Source organism: Littorina saxatilis, linkage group LG6, assembly GCF_037325665.1.
Source record: "Littorina saxatilis isolate snail1 linkage group LG6, US_GU_Lsax_2.0, whole genome shotgun sequence".
Classification (NCBI taxonomy): Eukaryota; Metazoa; Mollusca; class Gastropoda; order Littorinimorpha; family Littorinidae; genus Littorina; species Littorina saxatilis.
The window spans coordinates 42,266,455-42,283,389 of NC_090250.1; the positions used below are offsets into that span (position 1 = coordinate 42,266,455).

General features: G+C 43.4%; 1 protein-coding gene across 1 annotated transcript in view; it reads right to left on the bottom strand.

Annotated features, from left to right (window-relative positions):
- The window catches only part of LOC138969279 (WD repeat-containing protein 17-like), a 40,836-nt gene that overhangs the window by 5,560 nt on the left and 18,341 nt on the right, over positions 1–16,935 (bottom strand). The window contains exons 11-23 of the mRNA XM_070342033.1: positions 15,867–15,942; positions 15,448–15,650; positions 14,240–14,389; positions 12,864–12,997; positions 12,087–12,212; positions 11,429–11,584; positions 10,711–10,775; positions 9,544–9,777; positions 5,647–5,746; positions 4,961–5,097; positions 2,479–2,590; positions 1,931–2,081; positions 387–489 (exon numbers count right to left, since the gene is read on the bottom strand). Coding sequence (XP_070198134.1) covers positions 387–489; positions 1,931–2,081; positions 2,479–2,590; positions 4,961–5,097; positions 5,647–5,746; positions 9,544–9,777; positions 10,711–10,775; positions 11,429–11,584; positions 12,087–12,212; positions 12,864–12,997; positions 14,240–14,389; positions 15,448–15,650; positions 15,867–15,942 — 1,747 coding nt within the window. The remainder of the gene's footprint in view (positions 1–386; positions 490–1,930; positions 2,082–2,478; positions 2,591–4,960; positions 5,098–5,646; positions 5,747–9,543; positions 9,778–10,710; positions 10,776–11,428; positions 11,585–12,086; positions 12,213–12,863; positions 12,998–14,239; positions 14,390–15,447; positions 15,651–15,866; positions 15,943–16,935) is intronic.

The window sequence follows — 16,935 nt, forward strand, 5'->3', positions numbered from 1 at the left end:
GTGCAGTACGTATCAAATTGTCACAATTGTTCATTATCTCAAAGCAATGTTAGCTACTCTAGGAAATAGTAAAGGGTGTGCAAATACATCAGGTTTTAAAAGGGAGGGAGTCTTACAATGGTGATAAATCTACTGACGTTATAAATAGAGTATCTGAAAAAGCAAGGTCTTAATTGAAGGGTGGGGGTGGGGGGGGGGGGGGGTGGAGGAATCTTAATTCAGGGAGCCATCGAATGCTGAAGAAGAAAATCCAGGCGTCTTTAAAAGGGAGTTTCAGTGAACTCACACAGCAGTCTTGTGGTTCCCTAGCCTGTCTGGACACATACAACGGGAGGGTGTGTGTCTTAAAATCAAGGAGTCTTATAAGGGAGTTTCAGTGTACTCACACAGCATTCTTGTGGTGTGCCAGCCTGTCTGTTCGCAAACAACCCAGCAGCTGCAGCATCTCAAACACGTCGCTCGCAGTCCAGCTGCTGGTCGACATTTTATCTGTAGCAAAAAAATGACAGCAACTTAATGAACAGAAAGCTCAGAGCATCCTTAATTCATGGGTTGGAATCCAGGCTGGGACACACGTGTAAACTTTATGTGCAGACTCAGAGACAATCTCCATGTCCCACCCCACTGTCACTGCTGCGGCACACAAAAGACCTCGATGTTTCTACCAGAAGTGCCTCATCTGATTACTCAAGTGAGTCAATGATACGATCCCCCTCAACTCACACACACACGCATGCACTCACACGGGTAAACTTTATGTGCAGACTCAGAGACAATCTCCATGTCCCACCCCACTGTCACTGCTGCGGCACACAAAAGACCTCGATGTTTCTACCAGAAGTGCCTCATCTGATTACTCAAGTGAGTCAATGATACGATCCCCCTCAACTCACACACACACGCATGCACTCACACGGGTAAACTTTATGTGCAGACTCAGAGACAATCTCCATGTCCCACCCCACTGTCACTGCTGCGGCACACAAAAGACCTCGATGTTTCTACCAGAAGTGCCTCATCTGATTACTCAAGTGAGTCAATGATACGATCCCCCTCAACTCACACACACACGCATGCACTCACACGGGTAAACTTTATGTGTAGACTCAGAGACAATCTCCATGTCCCACCCCACTGTCACTGCTGCGGCACACAAAAGACCTCGATGTTTCTACCAGAAGTGCCTCATCTGATTACTCAAGTGAGTCAATGATACGATCCCCCTCAACTCACACACACACGCATGCACTCACACGGGTAAACTTTATGTGCAGACTCGGAGACAATCTCCATGTCCCACCCCACTGTCACTGCTGCGGCACACAAAAGACCTCGATGATTCTACCAGAAGTGCCTCATCTGATTACTCAAGTGAGTCAATGATACGATCCCCCTCAACTCACACACACACGCATGCACTCACACGTAAAGTCAAACACACACACACAGACACTCTCCACACAAACACACTCTTGTATAATTGATTCCTTTTCCACCAAGGAAGCATCACTCCATGCTAAAATTATGATCATTTAGCATTTCCATTACGAACATACCCTTGACGGGCGCAGTGGCATGGTGGTAAGACGTCGGCCTCCTAATCGGGAGTTCGAATCCCGCCTGGTGGGCTAAGAGTGGAGATTTTTCCAATCTCCCAGGTCAACTTATGTGCAGACCTGCTAGTGACTTAACCCCCTTCGTGTGTACACGCAAGCATAAGACCAAGTGCGCACGAAAAAAATCCTGTAATCCATGTCAGAGTTCGTGGGTTATAGAAACATGAAAATACCCAGCATGTCTCCCCAGAAATCGGCGTATGCTGCATGAAAGGCGGGGTAAAAACGGTCATACACGTAAAAATCCACTCGTGCTAAAAACATGAGTGAACGTGGGAGTCTAAGCCCATGAACAAAGAAGAAGAAGAACAAACCCTTGACAAAGTGCAGACCCAGCTTCAGGCCTTGTTCAGGTTCTGCAGAGAGGAGGAAGAAACTAACACATTTCTTCATGGACACTGCATCTCCTTGGTTCTGCAAGCTTTCTGCTCTGTGAAAGCACTCCTCCATAGACGGCAACCCTGCCTGCATGAGTAAAAAAAGAATAACTGACGTTACCTTCATTTCAAAGATTTCGCAGTCTTATTACTAAAGATTCAGTGCTGAAGCTTCGTGCAGCAAGCTTTGTGAAGTACACTTTGCCCAATTAATGTCAGATATTATCCTTTGACAGTTGATTCACTGACCCCACTGCATAAACCCGACTGAAGGAGGCTTTAGTAATTGTTAAATAAGAAAAAGTCTTTTTTCTGAACCCTAAATGTTCCATTAGTCCAGATAAAAAAAAAGAGACTGCAAACAAATTATACTTATGATCAAAACAAGGCATATATTTATTACTACAGGCCTGTAAACAGCATCCAAGAATGGAGTGAAATGTGTTTGTTTTGACAAAAGCACAGCTACCACCATTTATTCCTACCTGTGAGTGCAGGTCGTTAATCTCATCCATGCTGGCAGCACAACGAGCACAAAGACGGGTCAACAAATCCTCACTGTCTGGCAGTGTCTTCAGCAGATCCACACCCAGATCCCTAATACACAACAAGTTCCATATATTTTAGGACTAAATATTGTGACAAACGGATTTGTACATAATTCAGTATTGGATGGTGTAAACAAATGTTGTACAAATTGGCTTGCCATACTTGTAGTATCACTACTTGACGGCGTGGCCTAGTTTTGTAAGGCGTATCTTCATAGGCTGTTGTAGCCAAGGGGAGAGAAATAGGTTAGCTTCGTGGCGTGTGAAGACAGAGCGTTCTTGACAGTCAGACGAGACAGGCGTGTTGATGTCTCCGCGTGGGGCGAGAATGCTGCTCACCGCGAACACTGAGTTTTAACCCCGAGAGACTAGTGTTGCGGACGAACCATGAGTGGTTCTAGGCTGTAAAGATACAGGTATTTATTGAATTATGTTTTGCTCAATAATATTGACTGGTGAAATGACTGGGAGAGTCATGTTGTAAATTGGGCTGGAAAAGCGTGTGCCGCTGTGTCAGCCATTTTGAAAAGGAAGGTCGAATGTTCTTTCGATAATGAAGTTACTTGGAAATGAGCTGGTGTAAATAATATATCCGCATAATAATATATCCGCATAAGATAGTTGAACGGTGTTGGAAAAGAATAGCAGTATTATTTCGTAGAAAAGTTTAGCTAAGAATTGAGACTTATGGTAGCCTAAACTTTTTACGCAGCACCCCGGTCAGAGTGAGGGATGGAACCACTTGGCAGAGGGAGAGAGAAAGAGGAATGGGCATCCCCTCCTTGGCGCTACGAGAGCGCAGGGTTGTAGCAACGCTGGAGTACTGGGAACTGGGTGAAACCGCATCCCATAGCCACCACGAGCAGTATTGCGTGGGTGGTATGTATCCCGGGTATGTACCCGTTAAGTTTGTGGAGTTACGATACGAGTGAACTGCCACCGAAGAAACATTATTGTGGAGTCACTGAACTGTGAACTGCCACCGAAGAACCATAATCGACGAGAAGATTGTGTGAGACGTAGACGTCGTCAATTTAGGAATTATGCGACACGTGATGTGCATAACATGACACTGTAGTAAACAGGAACTGTAAACAATAGCAGAATTGTGTGGATCAGGAACATTCATCTAACGTGAGACAGTTGGTCTCCGACGTGTGTTAATATAGTATTCTTCTTATATATGAATGAACGTGATCTGTAGAATGCATGAGAAATAACGTATTTGTATTGTTGTGTTGATGATTTATTACAGGTACGAGGGCAAAGGGCATTGAGAGTGTTTAGTCTTTGTGCTTTGTCTGAGTGTTGTGTGCGAGTGACAGTAGATAGTAAACAGAGTAGAGCACACATATTTTCTATACATACACACACTTACCTGAAATTTCATCCGTAACATTAAAGTTGAGTTGTGCAAATTCATCCATTCAAACGTTTTATCCCAAAAGCACAAGTACCAAACCACAACAAAAATTAAATAAGCTGAAGACTGAATTACAAAGGTGATGTGTGGACTCCTGGATTCTTCTCCATTTGGTGTGAGTGCATGTGCATGTTTATGTGCATTCGTAAGAAAGTATGTGTGCTGGAATGTTTATGCATGTACTACGTCTGTCAACAAAGCTACCAAAACAAATTAACTATTGCCTATTGCTAAATACCTAACAAACTTGCATGCAGCTCTCAAAACTTGATGAAGCCAAAAAACAAAGGGAAACAACACAAATCTAAGACGTAAGTTACCAGTTAGTTACTTAATTGTTGCTTTTTGGGTCCAGCGGACCATATAGGCCAAATCAGGACCCCACAAGTTTAACATTACACAAATTTAAATTAAACCAATTTCAAAAAACAAAGTCAGGAAATGTATGACAGTAAAACTATGTATCACAGTAAAACTATTATCACAGGCATGACACCATATGGTGCCTCTTCTCTTTTAAGCAGGTGAACATGTGTTATATATAAGTGTGACCAGTGTTTAACCTAGCCAAAACACTTTCTTCTTTTCTACTTGAAGCCATCAAAACTACACAAGATACGCCCTGAGCATTAAGGTGTCAGCCACTCATCCCCTGGTCACACATGACAAACTCGGAATTCACCATATTTTGGGGAAAAAAAAGTGGAGAATTTTATAGGTTAGAAAAGGTAAGTGAAAGGGCTTTGGGGAGGCAGAAATAGAGAAGAGACAAGAAAAAGATCCTAATTAGGTTCACGGCATCGAGAGTGATGCGACCTTCTCTCAGAAGTTAGTAGAGAAGGCTCCCCCATCCACCACCCGGGGGACGCGCCTCTACGCCAATTAGGGGGCGCGAGGCTAAGACGTAGGACATAACAAACATTTTTACAGACCCACCACACAAGAAATATCCATTCTGCAAAAACTTAAGAGACAAACTTGAATACAATGTCTGACCACTTTCCAATGTGCTCACAACGTCGTGAGAGCAGCTCTGTGGCCACACGCATATGGTCAGGAACGCTGCCCAGAACGGTTCCAATGCTGATGGCCAGCTCTAGTTCATTCCCTCTGATCAGCTTGGACATGGCACCCTGTTCATATCGCATCATATTAATTAATATATTCTCTTCATCCAAAGTGCATCAACACACACGATAACAGTGTCCAGTGAACTCACCATTAACTAAACGTTAAACACGTTCATCTTGAAAAGGTGATATCAAAGAAACAAACTATGCCCACTGTATCCTGGACTATATCTCTTACAAATAAGAAGCTATCATGCTAACCATATCAAATCAACAAAGAGAGTCAACTCTCTACCAGGCATCAGTTACTTTAAAAGTCTTCATTCACTGACATTAATCACAGAGACATCTGGCACCATAATATGCATCAAAGAAGTGGACTGCGGAGCATGCTGAAACTTGCGGGGGACCACATTACAGCTAAAACTGCCCCAGCGACCACCCTTTGATAATATCCACCTGGCCATTACAACCACAAAAAAATAAGGATCCCCATCAAGTTTTTTTCTACATATAATTCACCTTTCCATAGCGACAACCTGCTTAAAAAGACCACGTACTTCTGGTTGGTTCCTTAATAGGTCGTAATAGACAGGGTTGACTGTATCTTACTTTGAAATCATCCACTGCAAGGTGACAGCAGGCAGCCAGTACAGGTGATCCGTTGCTGAAGTATCTCTCCGAGAGCAGTGTTGATGACTCTTCCAGGAGTCTGAAAGATATTCATGAAAGATATTCATGAAAGCTATTAGTGATATTATGACCTTCATCATAACTATCAGGAAAACCACCACAAGGCCAACACTTTCGTCACCCCAACCACTCTGAGTACCTGAACAAAAAGAAGTCCATTCAATTTTCTGCACCCCAACCACCCTCTGTTATCATAATAATTATTCCCTTCTCCATTATTATCATTTTGAGTGTGAAAATCAACTGAAGAAAAGTGGTGTACCAATTTTTATCCTACATACGTGAGAGAGACACCCGTGAGATAATAATCGTTCAAATCACACGTGTGTATATCATGTAAATGAGGTCATGTCAAGCAAGTCTGGCAGGGACCTGTTTTTCCACTGCTTATGATGCCAAAGTCACCGAGACAAACGTCATTGTAGAAAATAAAATTGCCGACGCGTAAGCGCCGAGAGGACCAGGAGGTGCTGATGTCTGAGAACCAGACACAAATTTGTTGAAAGGAACACCTGACGACAAGTCCAACACCACTGTTGGACCTGCAACAACGTCGGCAGACGTAATGGTTGCAGAAGGCTCTGAACGAACCAGAGCGAGAGCGCAATAACACCGCCCGCGACGCTAAAGCGCCGAGAGGACTGGGCGGTGCTGATGTCTGACAGGCAGACAAAAGTTCGCTGACAGGTAAACCTGACGCCGAACTAAACACATCTGTCGCCTCTGCAACCACGTTGGTAGACGTAATGGTTGCAGAAGATTCGGAACGAACCTGCGAACGACAGTGCGTTACCTACTCCTGAAGGGAGCAGAAGAGAAGCCTAACTTGCTATTTGTTTACAATCAGCAGTTAACATTCCCTGAACATCAGAATAAACGATGACAAAAAAGGCAAGAAGATCCTCTTGCTGAACTTCATTGTGGTTGTAACACCTGAGGTTATTAACCGAAGCCGAAAAGTCAGCTGAGGGAGATGCGTTATCTATCAACAATAGAATAGAATGCTGCGTATCAAGGTAAAGTCCCGTGCAAAAGATGGCCTCTCGCTAAGGAAATTTATAACTTTGAGAGCTATGAGTAGTAGAAGAAGTTCGTGGTTAGCGCCAGCTTTAACCGTTTTGCCCAATTGAGAACCAGGTGAGCGAGTCTGCTTGGCAGAGCTCTTAGTTTCTCTTTATGTCTAGGATGTCGGCCATTTTGAAAGTCAAAAATGGTGGACAAATATTCAAAAGACAAGTGGCAAAACCTTCAAAAACGCTAAGAAATCATCTCGTTATACAAAAAAGAAACGCTCTCACCGATTCCTGAAAAAGTAAAGAAGGTCGTTGATATGTTACCAAGATTCGATGGCCTTCCCTGAGAGAAAGGCCTATGGCTTAAGAAAAAGCCTGAGCACCTCAAAACACGTCATGCAACGTGGGTTGAAGGAAAAGGAATGAGTGTCACTGGTATACATCCTGCGCACGCGCGGTACACCGGTAGGGGAGATAACCACTACGGACCATGCCTTATATGGCATGTGGTTTTTGTTTTAGAGTTATCTCCCCATGTTACCATGTAAGAGTGCTTCAATGTCTTAGCAACCAAACGAAGTTATTGCTATCTATGTGAGTTGGTAAGAATATGTAATTTAATTACCCTCGATGAATCTTTAGAACTAACACGTCACGCCACACTTTCAGAGTGATGTTTCTTTGCTTTGACGTAATAGATTGCACGAGGCTTTAGAAGAGATCGAGGTTCCAAAACAAGCGTCTTCAATTTAGCTGCCTCGACTGCAGGACATTTTCAGTAAAATACACGTAAGTACAGTATGCAGGATAAACAGAATACTACATGGCTTGCTGTTTCGTACCAGATTTACACGCGTTGCTTTTTCAAATAGTGAACAGCTCGCTTTCGCTCGCAGTTCAATATTTAAAAAAACAACTCGTGTAAATCTGGTACGACACAGGAAGCCATGTAGTATTCTCTATATGTGTGACTTGAGAGAAATGGGCAACCAAATTAAGATCATAAGATATTTCTGTCTCATCAGCTACCAGTAAGTACCAATATATTTTGCCAGGTCTGGCACAAACAGTGGTGCCTGTGATGAAAGAACATGCTCTGGACAAGTTTCCGAAAATAATCTTTCATGATAGGCATATTTTGGTCAAGATAATAAATGGACAGCTGAAGGTGTACTTTCACGGGAAGTGTTCTTTCATCAGAGGGGACTGATGTTGTCGGTACAACTGTACTTTTTATTCTTCTTCTTCGTTCATGGGCTTAGACTCCCTTGTTCACTCATGTTTTTAGCACGAGTGGATTTTTACATGTATGACCGTTTTTTGTGTGTTTTTTTTCTCTCCGTCTTTACACCTGTTCCTTGTTCCGTTGTGCTCTCACACCGCCCCGTCCCTGCACTCACTGCTCCAACCGGGGCGGGGATGTAGCTCAGTCGGTAGCGCGCTGGATTTGTATCCAGTTGGCCGCTGTCAGCGTGAGTTCGTCCCCACGTTCGGCGAGAGATTTATTTCTCAGAGTCAACTTTGTGTGCAGACTCTCCTCGATGTCCGAACACCCCCGTGTGTACACGCAAGCACAAGACCAAGTGCACACGAAAAAGATCCTGTAATCCATGTCAGAGTTCGGTGGGTTATAGAAACACGAAAATACCCAGCATGCTTCCTCCGAAAGCGGCGTATGGCTGCCTAAAAGGGGGTAAAAACGGTCATACACGTAAAAGCCGTGGGAGTTTCAGCCCATGAACGAACAAACAAACTGCTCCAACCTCCTCTGAATTTCGTTCCGCTGCCAGACTTGTCGATTTTACAGACGCTCCAAGGGGGGGATGTCGGGCCGCTGCGGTAGGGTACCCTCGGAAGATGACACTGCACTTCTGCTGAGTCACTTCGACGGTATTCAGTAGTGGGTCTGTCCCGAGCTAACGGACGCGACCCCCCAGAACGTCACACGTTAAAGACCGACAGCAGAACTACTATTCAGGGAAGGATCGAACAGGAGCACTGAGACCAAGGTCACAATGAGAGCTCCGGTCATGAAGGGCCACAAGAGCAAGGACAATTTATATTTTGGATGATTAATGAGATGAGGATGATTATAATGATGATGCTTTGGATTTCCAATTTGGTTTGAGACTACGTGACAGGGCAGCACTCTACTCTTACTGTCATAATATATCCTGGCATCAACCAGACCCGAGAACTGCCGCACCTGCGGTGTTGGTCAGGTATACAGAACCTGAGCACCCTCAAAGTCGCATTCGTTAAGTGAATGACACTCGGCCGTGTGATCCCAGCCTTCCCATAGCATTTCCACTCTGGGTAGGAGCCGACCGTAGCCCAAAAAGCCCACATGACCCTGATGGGATTCGAACCCACGACCTCCCGGCCCGCAGCCCGATGCGCTAACCACTGCGCTACGGGGGCCGGTTATATGACCGTTTTTACCCCGCCATTCAGGCAGCATAAGTCGATTTCGGGGAGGCATGCTGGGTATTTTCATGTTTCTATAACCCACCGAACTCTGACATGGATTACAGGATCTTTTCCGTGCTCACTTGGTCTTGTGCTTGCGTGTACACACGAAGGGGGTTAAGTGACTAGCAGGTCTGCACATAAGTTGACCTGGGAGATCAGACAAATCTCCACTCTTAACCCACCAGGCTGCAGCGACCATGATTCGAACTCCCAATTAGGAGGCCGATGTCTTACCACCACGCCACTGCGCCTGTCGGTACAACTGTACAATCATCACTAACATTTTGAATTTGTGAAGATCTGTCAAAACAACTGTAGATATATGTTGTACCTTTTGTGTTTGGCTGTATCAGCCACTGATGCACTACCATTGTGTGGCGTTTTGGGTTTCTTGAGCAAGTGAGGATGGTGGAATGCATCGTCGCATGCAGCTTGTGACGCTACCATGGCTTCCAGGTACTGTCCATTGCCGTGAAAATAACTGACCAGTTGCTGGGGTTCTCCTGAAGCGACAGCAAATGGAATGATGTCTTCGTTGTCTTCTTTGAGCAAAAACTCTGAGTACCTGAAAAAAAAGAAGTCCATTCAATTTTCTGCACAGGTATGACAACCGTCTTTTCAACAAAATGGTTGAGTATCTGCAGGCATACACACATGCACGCATGCATGCATGCACGCATGCATGCACGCATACATGCACACATACACATACACTCACACACATACACAAGCACTCACTCACACACTGTGACACACACATGCACAAGCACTCACACACACACACACACACACACACACACACACACACACACACACACACACACACACACACACACACACACACACACACACACACAACCACTTGACATGCACAATTTCTATTCCTTAATGTAAACTTCTGAAGGAACAGCGATGAGAACACCTTGTTTTAATGTCTATTTACTTACAGTGGATCGTATATATTCTCTGGGTTTGAAATAAAATTAAGTGGCCTAAATCTCTTCTGTCATCACTGTCCATCACTGTTTAGCTGCGGGCGGGGATGTAGCTCAGTTGGTAGCGCGCTGGATTTGTATCCAGTTGGCCGCTGTCAGCGTGAGTTCGTCCCCACGTTCGGCGAGAGATTTATTTCTCAGAGTCAACTTTGTGTGCAGACTCTCCTCGGTGTCCGAAAACCCCAGTGTGTACACGCAAGCACAAGACCAAGTGCGCACGAAAAAGATCCTGTAATCCATGTCAGAGTTCGGTGGGTTATAGAAACACGAAAATACCCGGCATGCTTCCTCCGAAAGCGGCGTATGGCTGCCTCAATGGCGGGGTAAAAACGGTCATACACGTAAAAGCCGCGGGAGTTTCAGCCCATGAACGAACAAACAAACTGTTTAGCTGCAAACACTTGACAAGGAATAGACGTCTGCAAGAATTATGCCTCTGTAGCCACACATGGCCAGTCAGCAACACAGACAAAAATCCCTTGGCCTTAATTACTAGCTTTTACCTTTGAGCCAATGACTTCCAATAGTGCAGCGACACTCCTGGGGAAACGGCCAACGCTCTTTCCCACTGAAACAGATGAAAGAAGAAAGATCTCAATCAACACCTGAAAAGTTCTTAATCACCACACCAGGACAGACAATATATTCCCAAACAGGTGGTATGAGGCAGGAACGGGGCAGGCTTACAAGCAGTTGTGCATAAAACAAGTGTTTCGCACACTAGAAAGTGTGGAGTGCATTATGCCACAAGCCTCTCAAGAGAATTTGGCTGATTAATTCCTACTGCAAGTTCAAAGTACAGCATCAGAATAACAAGAAGTGCAACTGCTAATACGACTCACCTTGGTCAAACGTAACCTGAATCAGAGACGCATGTACACAGGCCAGCTGTACATCCGAATATTGCTCATCTCTAGGACTCACTGATTACTCAGGTGAGTACAAAAAAATCACACACAAAAAATATCAAAATACCAGAAATGAAGCCAGCAACTAAGAGATGTATGGAGTCGATCACCTTTCCCTTGATATCTTGTTTCATAGGTTCTCCGATACAAAAGTAACATAACCAATGCACAGTTTTACTTATCATTACTACTCCTTACTTATTAACTTGACAACAGGAATTGTTTGTTCAGAACCAGAGTTGGTACATGCAAAGAAATACTGGTCTGGTGAATGAATTCCCAGTACGTTATTCTTTGCACATGCAGTACTGACCTCTCCCAGATCTACCATGAGTTCACAGTAGCGCTGGATGTTGCCAATCCTGATATGTATCTTGGCGGCTTCCCTCAGCTGTTCCTCCTTGGTGGGCTGACCAATGGCTGAGCCAAACTTGGACATCTTCACCATCTCCAACTCTTGTGCCTCTGACTGCATCAAAACAGATTTATTACACTATCATTATGCGTCAGGAATTTTTTTTTTTTAAAGTAATCTGTGTTTTTGTCAAACATACAGAAATGGCTTAGTTAACCCATGAAAATACTTCCTCAGATCAAGCTGTTTAAATAACCTGGGTTCTGTCCACAAGATATCAAACAGATGCAATTTATTGCTATAGAATAGAATACACATTTGCTGAATATCAATGCAATCACAATGGTAATCTATATAAGATAGCAATCTAAAATTTAGTAACAGTTTGCAGTAGAGTTTGATCTTCTCACATCAAATTTGACAGATTTCTTTTAACAACAACAAGAACAATTAACAAGAACAACAAGAACAATTAAGAACAATTAACAAGAACAACAACAAAAACAAAAACAACAAAAAGAAAGGTTAAGACAGACAGAGAGAACGGAAGGCGCACACAGAAGGATATATAGACATAAAAAATAAAGGAAGACGGAGAGTAACAAAATACGCTTACCGATCGGAACCTGACGAGGTGTGATGAGTGCACTATTCCATTCCTGTATCCTGGTGACAACCGCATGGTGTCCCCGCCAGTTGCCACAGCAACCAGATCCCACAAGTTCTCTGTTCCCATAGGTGGCTGAAAGATACAGAAAAAGAACCAAATGAATAAAACATTTTTATAGCAGATATATAAAAACAACCTGTGAGGACATGAACAATGGGATAGGGATATATAAATTGTTCACGAACAGACTGACTGCATGAATCCAGGGTGCTCCTTCTCCATCGCTGAAAAAGTGGGGTAGACGTTTCTTGGAATCTAAAGTTCAGCGAAAGTCCGGAAGCATGAGGGCCGGTCTGTGATCAGTCAGTGGTACACTGGCTTTGAAACCAGGCAGTTCATAACTATCAGCACTGGTTTAACATTTATTTCAAGGAGTTGACCATGTGCCGAGTCTCTTCCAGGTGTCCAAATACCCCTGTGTGCACCCATGCCTAGGATAAAGATTGCAAGCTTACAACATAAGTCTCAGAACCTTGAAAACAGAAATGCGTATCTGCTTACACACACACACACACACAAAACAACAAAAAACAATAACAGTGGAACGCCCTTTTTAAGACGTCTGAAAATCTGAAAAATAAGGTCTTAAAAAGGAGGAAGTCTTACAATGTGGGTAAATTTACAGATGTTAGGAACGAAAAAATGTTAAAAATCAAGGTCTTCAAAAGGTCTTAAGTTGGGGGGTCTTAATTAACAGGTCTTAACTGTACACTGTAAACTCACAGAGAGGAACTTGGAGAAAACGGTGACAGTCTGGGTGTGATGACTGACGTCGGTCACCTTGTCCAACGTGTCTCGCAGTTCTTTGGACACTTTGCCCGTCAGCAGTGGACTCGTGCCCAGACACATGGAGCGATCTGTTCAAAATATGCACTTAGGATACTGTCCTCCAACACAAACATTACAGATTAACCCAGGCTTCTATGCATGCTATGGGCACCCTTCCATCAGAGTATATCTGAATAGACGATTTCTGGAAATAACTGTCGGGTTTGTATGAGTGATACCCTTGCATTTGCGCAGACAAACTTTGCCACGTGCTGAGACACGCCCTCTCGCTAGTGACTGGCCTGTAATATATGTCACGTGGGAAAGTTTCCCCACGTGACATTATGATTATTTATTCTACATACGTGAGAGAGACACCCGTGAGATAATAATCGTTCAAATCACACGTGTGTATATCATGTAAATGAGGTCATGTCAAGCAAGTCTGGCAGGGACCTGTTTTTCCACTGCGTATGATGCCAAAGTCACCGAGACAAACGTCATTATAGAAACACAAATTGCGCTCGCTAATTACCCTCGATGAATCTTTGGAACTAACACGTCACGCCACACTTTCAGATTGACGTTTCTTTGCTTTGACGTAATAGATTGCACGAGGCTTTAGAAGAGATCGAGGTTCCAAAACAAGCGTCTTCAATTTAGCTGCCTCGAATGCAGGACATTTTCAGTAAAATACACGTAAGTACAGTATGTAGGATAAACAGAATACTACATGGCTTGCTGTGTCGTACCAGATTTACACTCGTTGCTTTTTGAAATAGTGAACAGTTTGCTTTCGCTCGCAGTTCAATATTTTAAAAAACAACTCGTTTAAATCTGGTACGACACAGCAAGCCATGTAGTATTCTCTATTTCCCACATGATATTCTAGGCCAGTCTCTAGCGAGAGGGCGTGTCTCAAACACGTGTACAGGAAGAACATGGCAAAGTTTGTCTGCCCAAATGCAAGGGTACTCACTCTTTCACAACCCATACAAACCAGACAGAGTTATTTCCCCGAAAATCGTCTATTGGTGCAACAGCCTGAGGGCTTAAAGTGGACAGTAAGAATTGCTGAAAAATTGTTTGAAAATTGCTACCACAGTGGAACTTTTATGCACCACTGGTCAGATGAACAACCGTCCGGCAGGCCTTGACCGCTCTATTGTTATAAATGGCTACCACTCTATGCAATGCAAATGTCCCTATCTAACAAAACCAACAAAAACCAACAAAAAACACCACAGCAATTGAAAAACTTTTAAAGTCTAAAATAACGTTCATATTAAATCAAAATCATGCTGTCTGTTAGAGCATGGATGACAACAGACCTGGAGTGCCGAGAATTTCAGACAATGGTTTGTGAGCCAGGATGTTCAGTTCCACTGGTTGAACCAATGGTGTGAGTGACCATAGACGCAGTGTGGAATCCCGTGAACAAGACGCCATCAGGAACGGGCGATTAGGATGACATGTTAGCCCTGTGTGAACATACATCGCTGAGGGTTTGTTTGTTTGTTCGTTCATGGGCTGAAACTCCCACGGCTTTTACGTGTATGACCGTTTTTACCCCGCCATTTAGGCAGCCATACGCCGATTTCGGAGGAAGCATGCTGGGTATTTTCGTGTTTCTATAACCCACCGAACTCTGACATGGATTACATAATCTTTTTTGTGCGCACTTGGTCTTGTGCTTGCGTGTACACAAGGGGGTGTTCGGACACCGAGGAGAGTCTGCACACAAAGTTGACTCTGAGAAATAAATCTCTCGCCGAACGTGGGGACGAGCTCACGCTGGCAGCGGCCAACTGGATACAAATCCAGCGCGCTACCGACTGAGCTACATCCCCGCCCATCGCTGAGGGTAACCATGGAAACAAATACAGTGGAACCCCCCTTTCAAGACCACCACACATTTGAGAAAATTATGTTTAAAAACGTGGAAGTATTGAACATGGACATGAATTTACAGAAGCTATGTAGTCAGAACCAGAAATATAAGATCTCAATTCACAACTGCTAGATCAGTTGGTCTAAAATCAATCAATGAAACTTTCTTGTGATCGAGCATTGTCTTTTGATAATTGGTTAAAGTAAACACTTGTTTCTAAAATCCATTTCCTACTTCCTAGTTGTCAACCTATTCTATTGAAACATCCCTGTAGCTTGACCAGAATACATTTTTAAATATAAAATATATTAGGTATATAAATAGTTGTCCCACACTTCCAAGCTTCATTTTTGGGTCATTTCGTCATATTCATTAGATGCCTGATCTGAGCATGTTCAGATGAACCTGAGATGACATCAACGGGTTTGAACTACCGACAAACTTGCCCTTGCAAGTACCTCTCGAAAGAGACAACCTGCCCAAAACAACCACTCGGTAGGATCACAGAAGAGTTTTTATTCTATATAATAAACCTTTCCAGTAGCGACCATCTATCTGTAATAACCCCTTTTGCTCAGACCCTTGGGTGGTCGTTAAAGACAGGATCGACTGTATATCAACCAAATACTCCCCCCATAATGCACTTACCATACACATCAGCGCCATGGTCAACAACCACAAAGAGACAGGCGCCGTCCCGGATGTCCCACACTCGTATAGAGCTGTCCCAGCTGCCGGACACCAGGAGGTATGGGACCTCGTAGTTCCAGGTCAGGCCGCGCACTGGTCCCTCGTGTCCTGACAGCTTGCACACACACTCCTCCTGGGTGTAGTCCCACACACGTACTGTGCTGTTAACACACATGTAGGCACCGTTGTAAAACCAGTGTCTACAGTGTAAGCATTTCATCAAACCTTTTGCAAGAATGTGTAAGAGCATAATATTGATTTGCAAGAATGTGTAAGAGCATAAAGAAATATTATATCAATTCAATGGAGTGGCAGACTCATGATATTTTGGTGTGGTCAGTGCCAACTATTCATGATTCATATCACAAAAAACTCACCAATCATCAGAGCCACTGCAGAGAATCCCGTCCCTGAGAGGGGACCAGCGCACATGGAACACTTTGGCTGTGTGACCTGCAACTCATACAGTCATTCATAAGATTAAGGCATGAAACACAGGAATGTACATATGTAAAATAGCAGAATAGACATGATACTACATCCGACGAGACCGACGCCAGTGAAAAGCTGTACATGTGTAGACTAGGAAAAAAATAAATGGAACATTTCCTAAATAAATTTTTATTTGATTAATATACTTACCCGAATCACATTAGCATTGAGTCACTTGAGATGCTTATCACTGAAAAACGCTACCCGGCTAAAAACTTTAAAGGGAAGCAACCCCATCACCAAAACGAAAGCGAAAGTAGCTTTGGTAATGAGCAAGCACACTGGGAGTTACCTCCCATATAGGTGTGTGCCACGTCACTTCCTATAACTCCACGTGGCTACCCTCATACGGCTTTAAATAACCTTAAAACCATACGCGGGGCAGGCGGGAGGGAATACAATATGTGATTCGGGTAAGTATATTAATCAAATAAATTTATTTAGGAAATTTTCCATTAAATTACATATTCTTACTCCGAATCACATTAGCAAGACTTGTTGTTTTGTTAGTGTTGTTTTGTTACATGTTTCATAAACGTTTGTGTACAAAAAATACATTTTCTTCGCGTTTTGTGTATTTTCTCAAAACTACTTTTTTGTCACTTCAAAAGCCTAAGGCTTTTTTTCTAATGAACTTGCGTTGTTGAAACTTTGCATACATCTTGAGTGTGTTATTTTGCAGAAACTGATAGAGTGATTTCTTGAAAAAAATATTTATTGAGAAGTTATACCGTTTTGGGGGGCGTTTTTTCATGAAACTCAACATCACTCACTTTCATCACTGATATTTTTTAAATGACTTGAGATATCAAAAAACGACTCTATCAGTTTCTCGGCATTGTGCTAAAGTATAAATAACAAGCATCAAAACAAAATTTCATGCAGTTTTAAAAAAGCCTTAGGGTTTTAAAAAGGGGCAGTTTGGCGGCCATCTTGGATTGCTACCATGGCAAC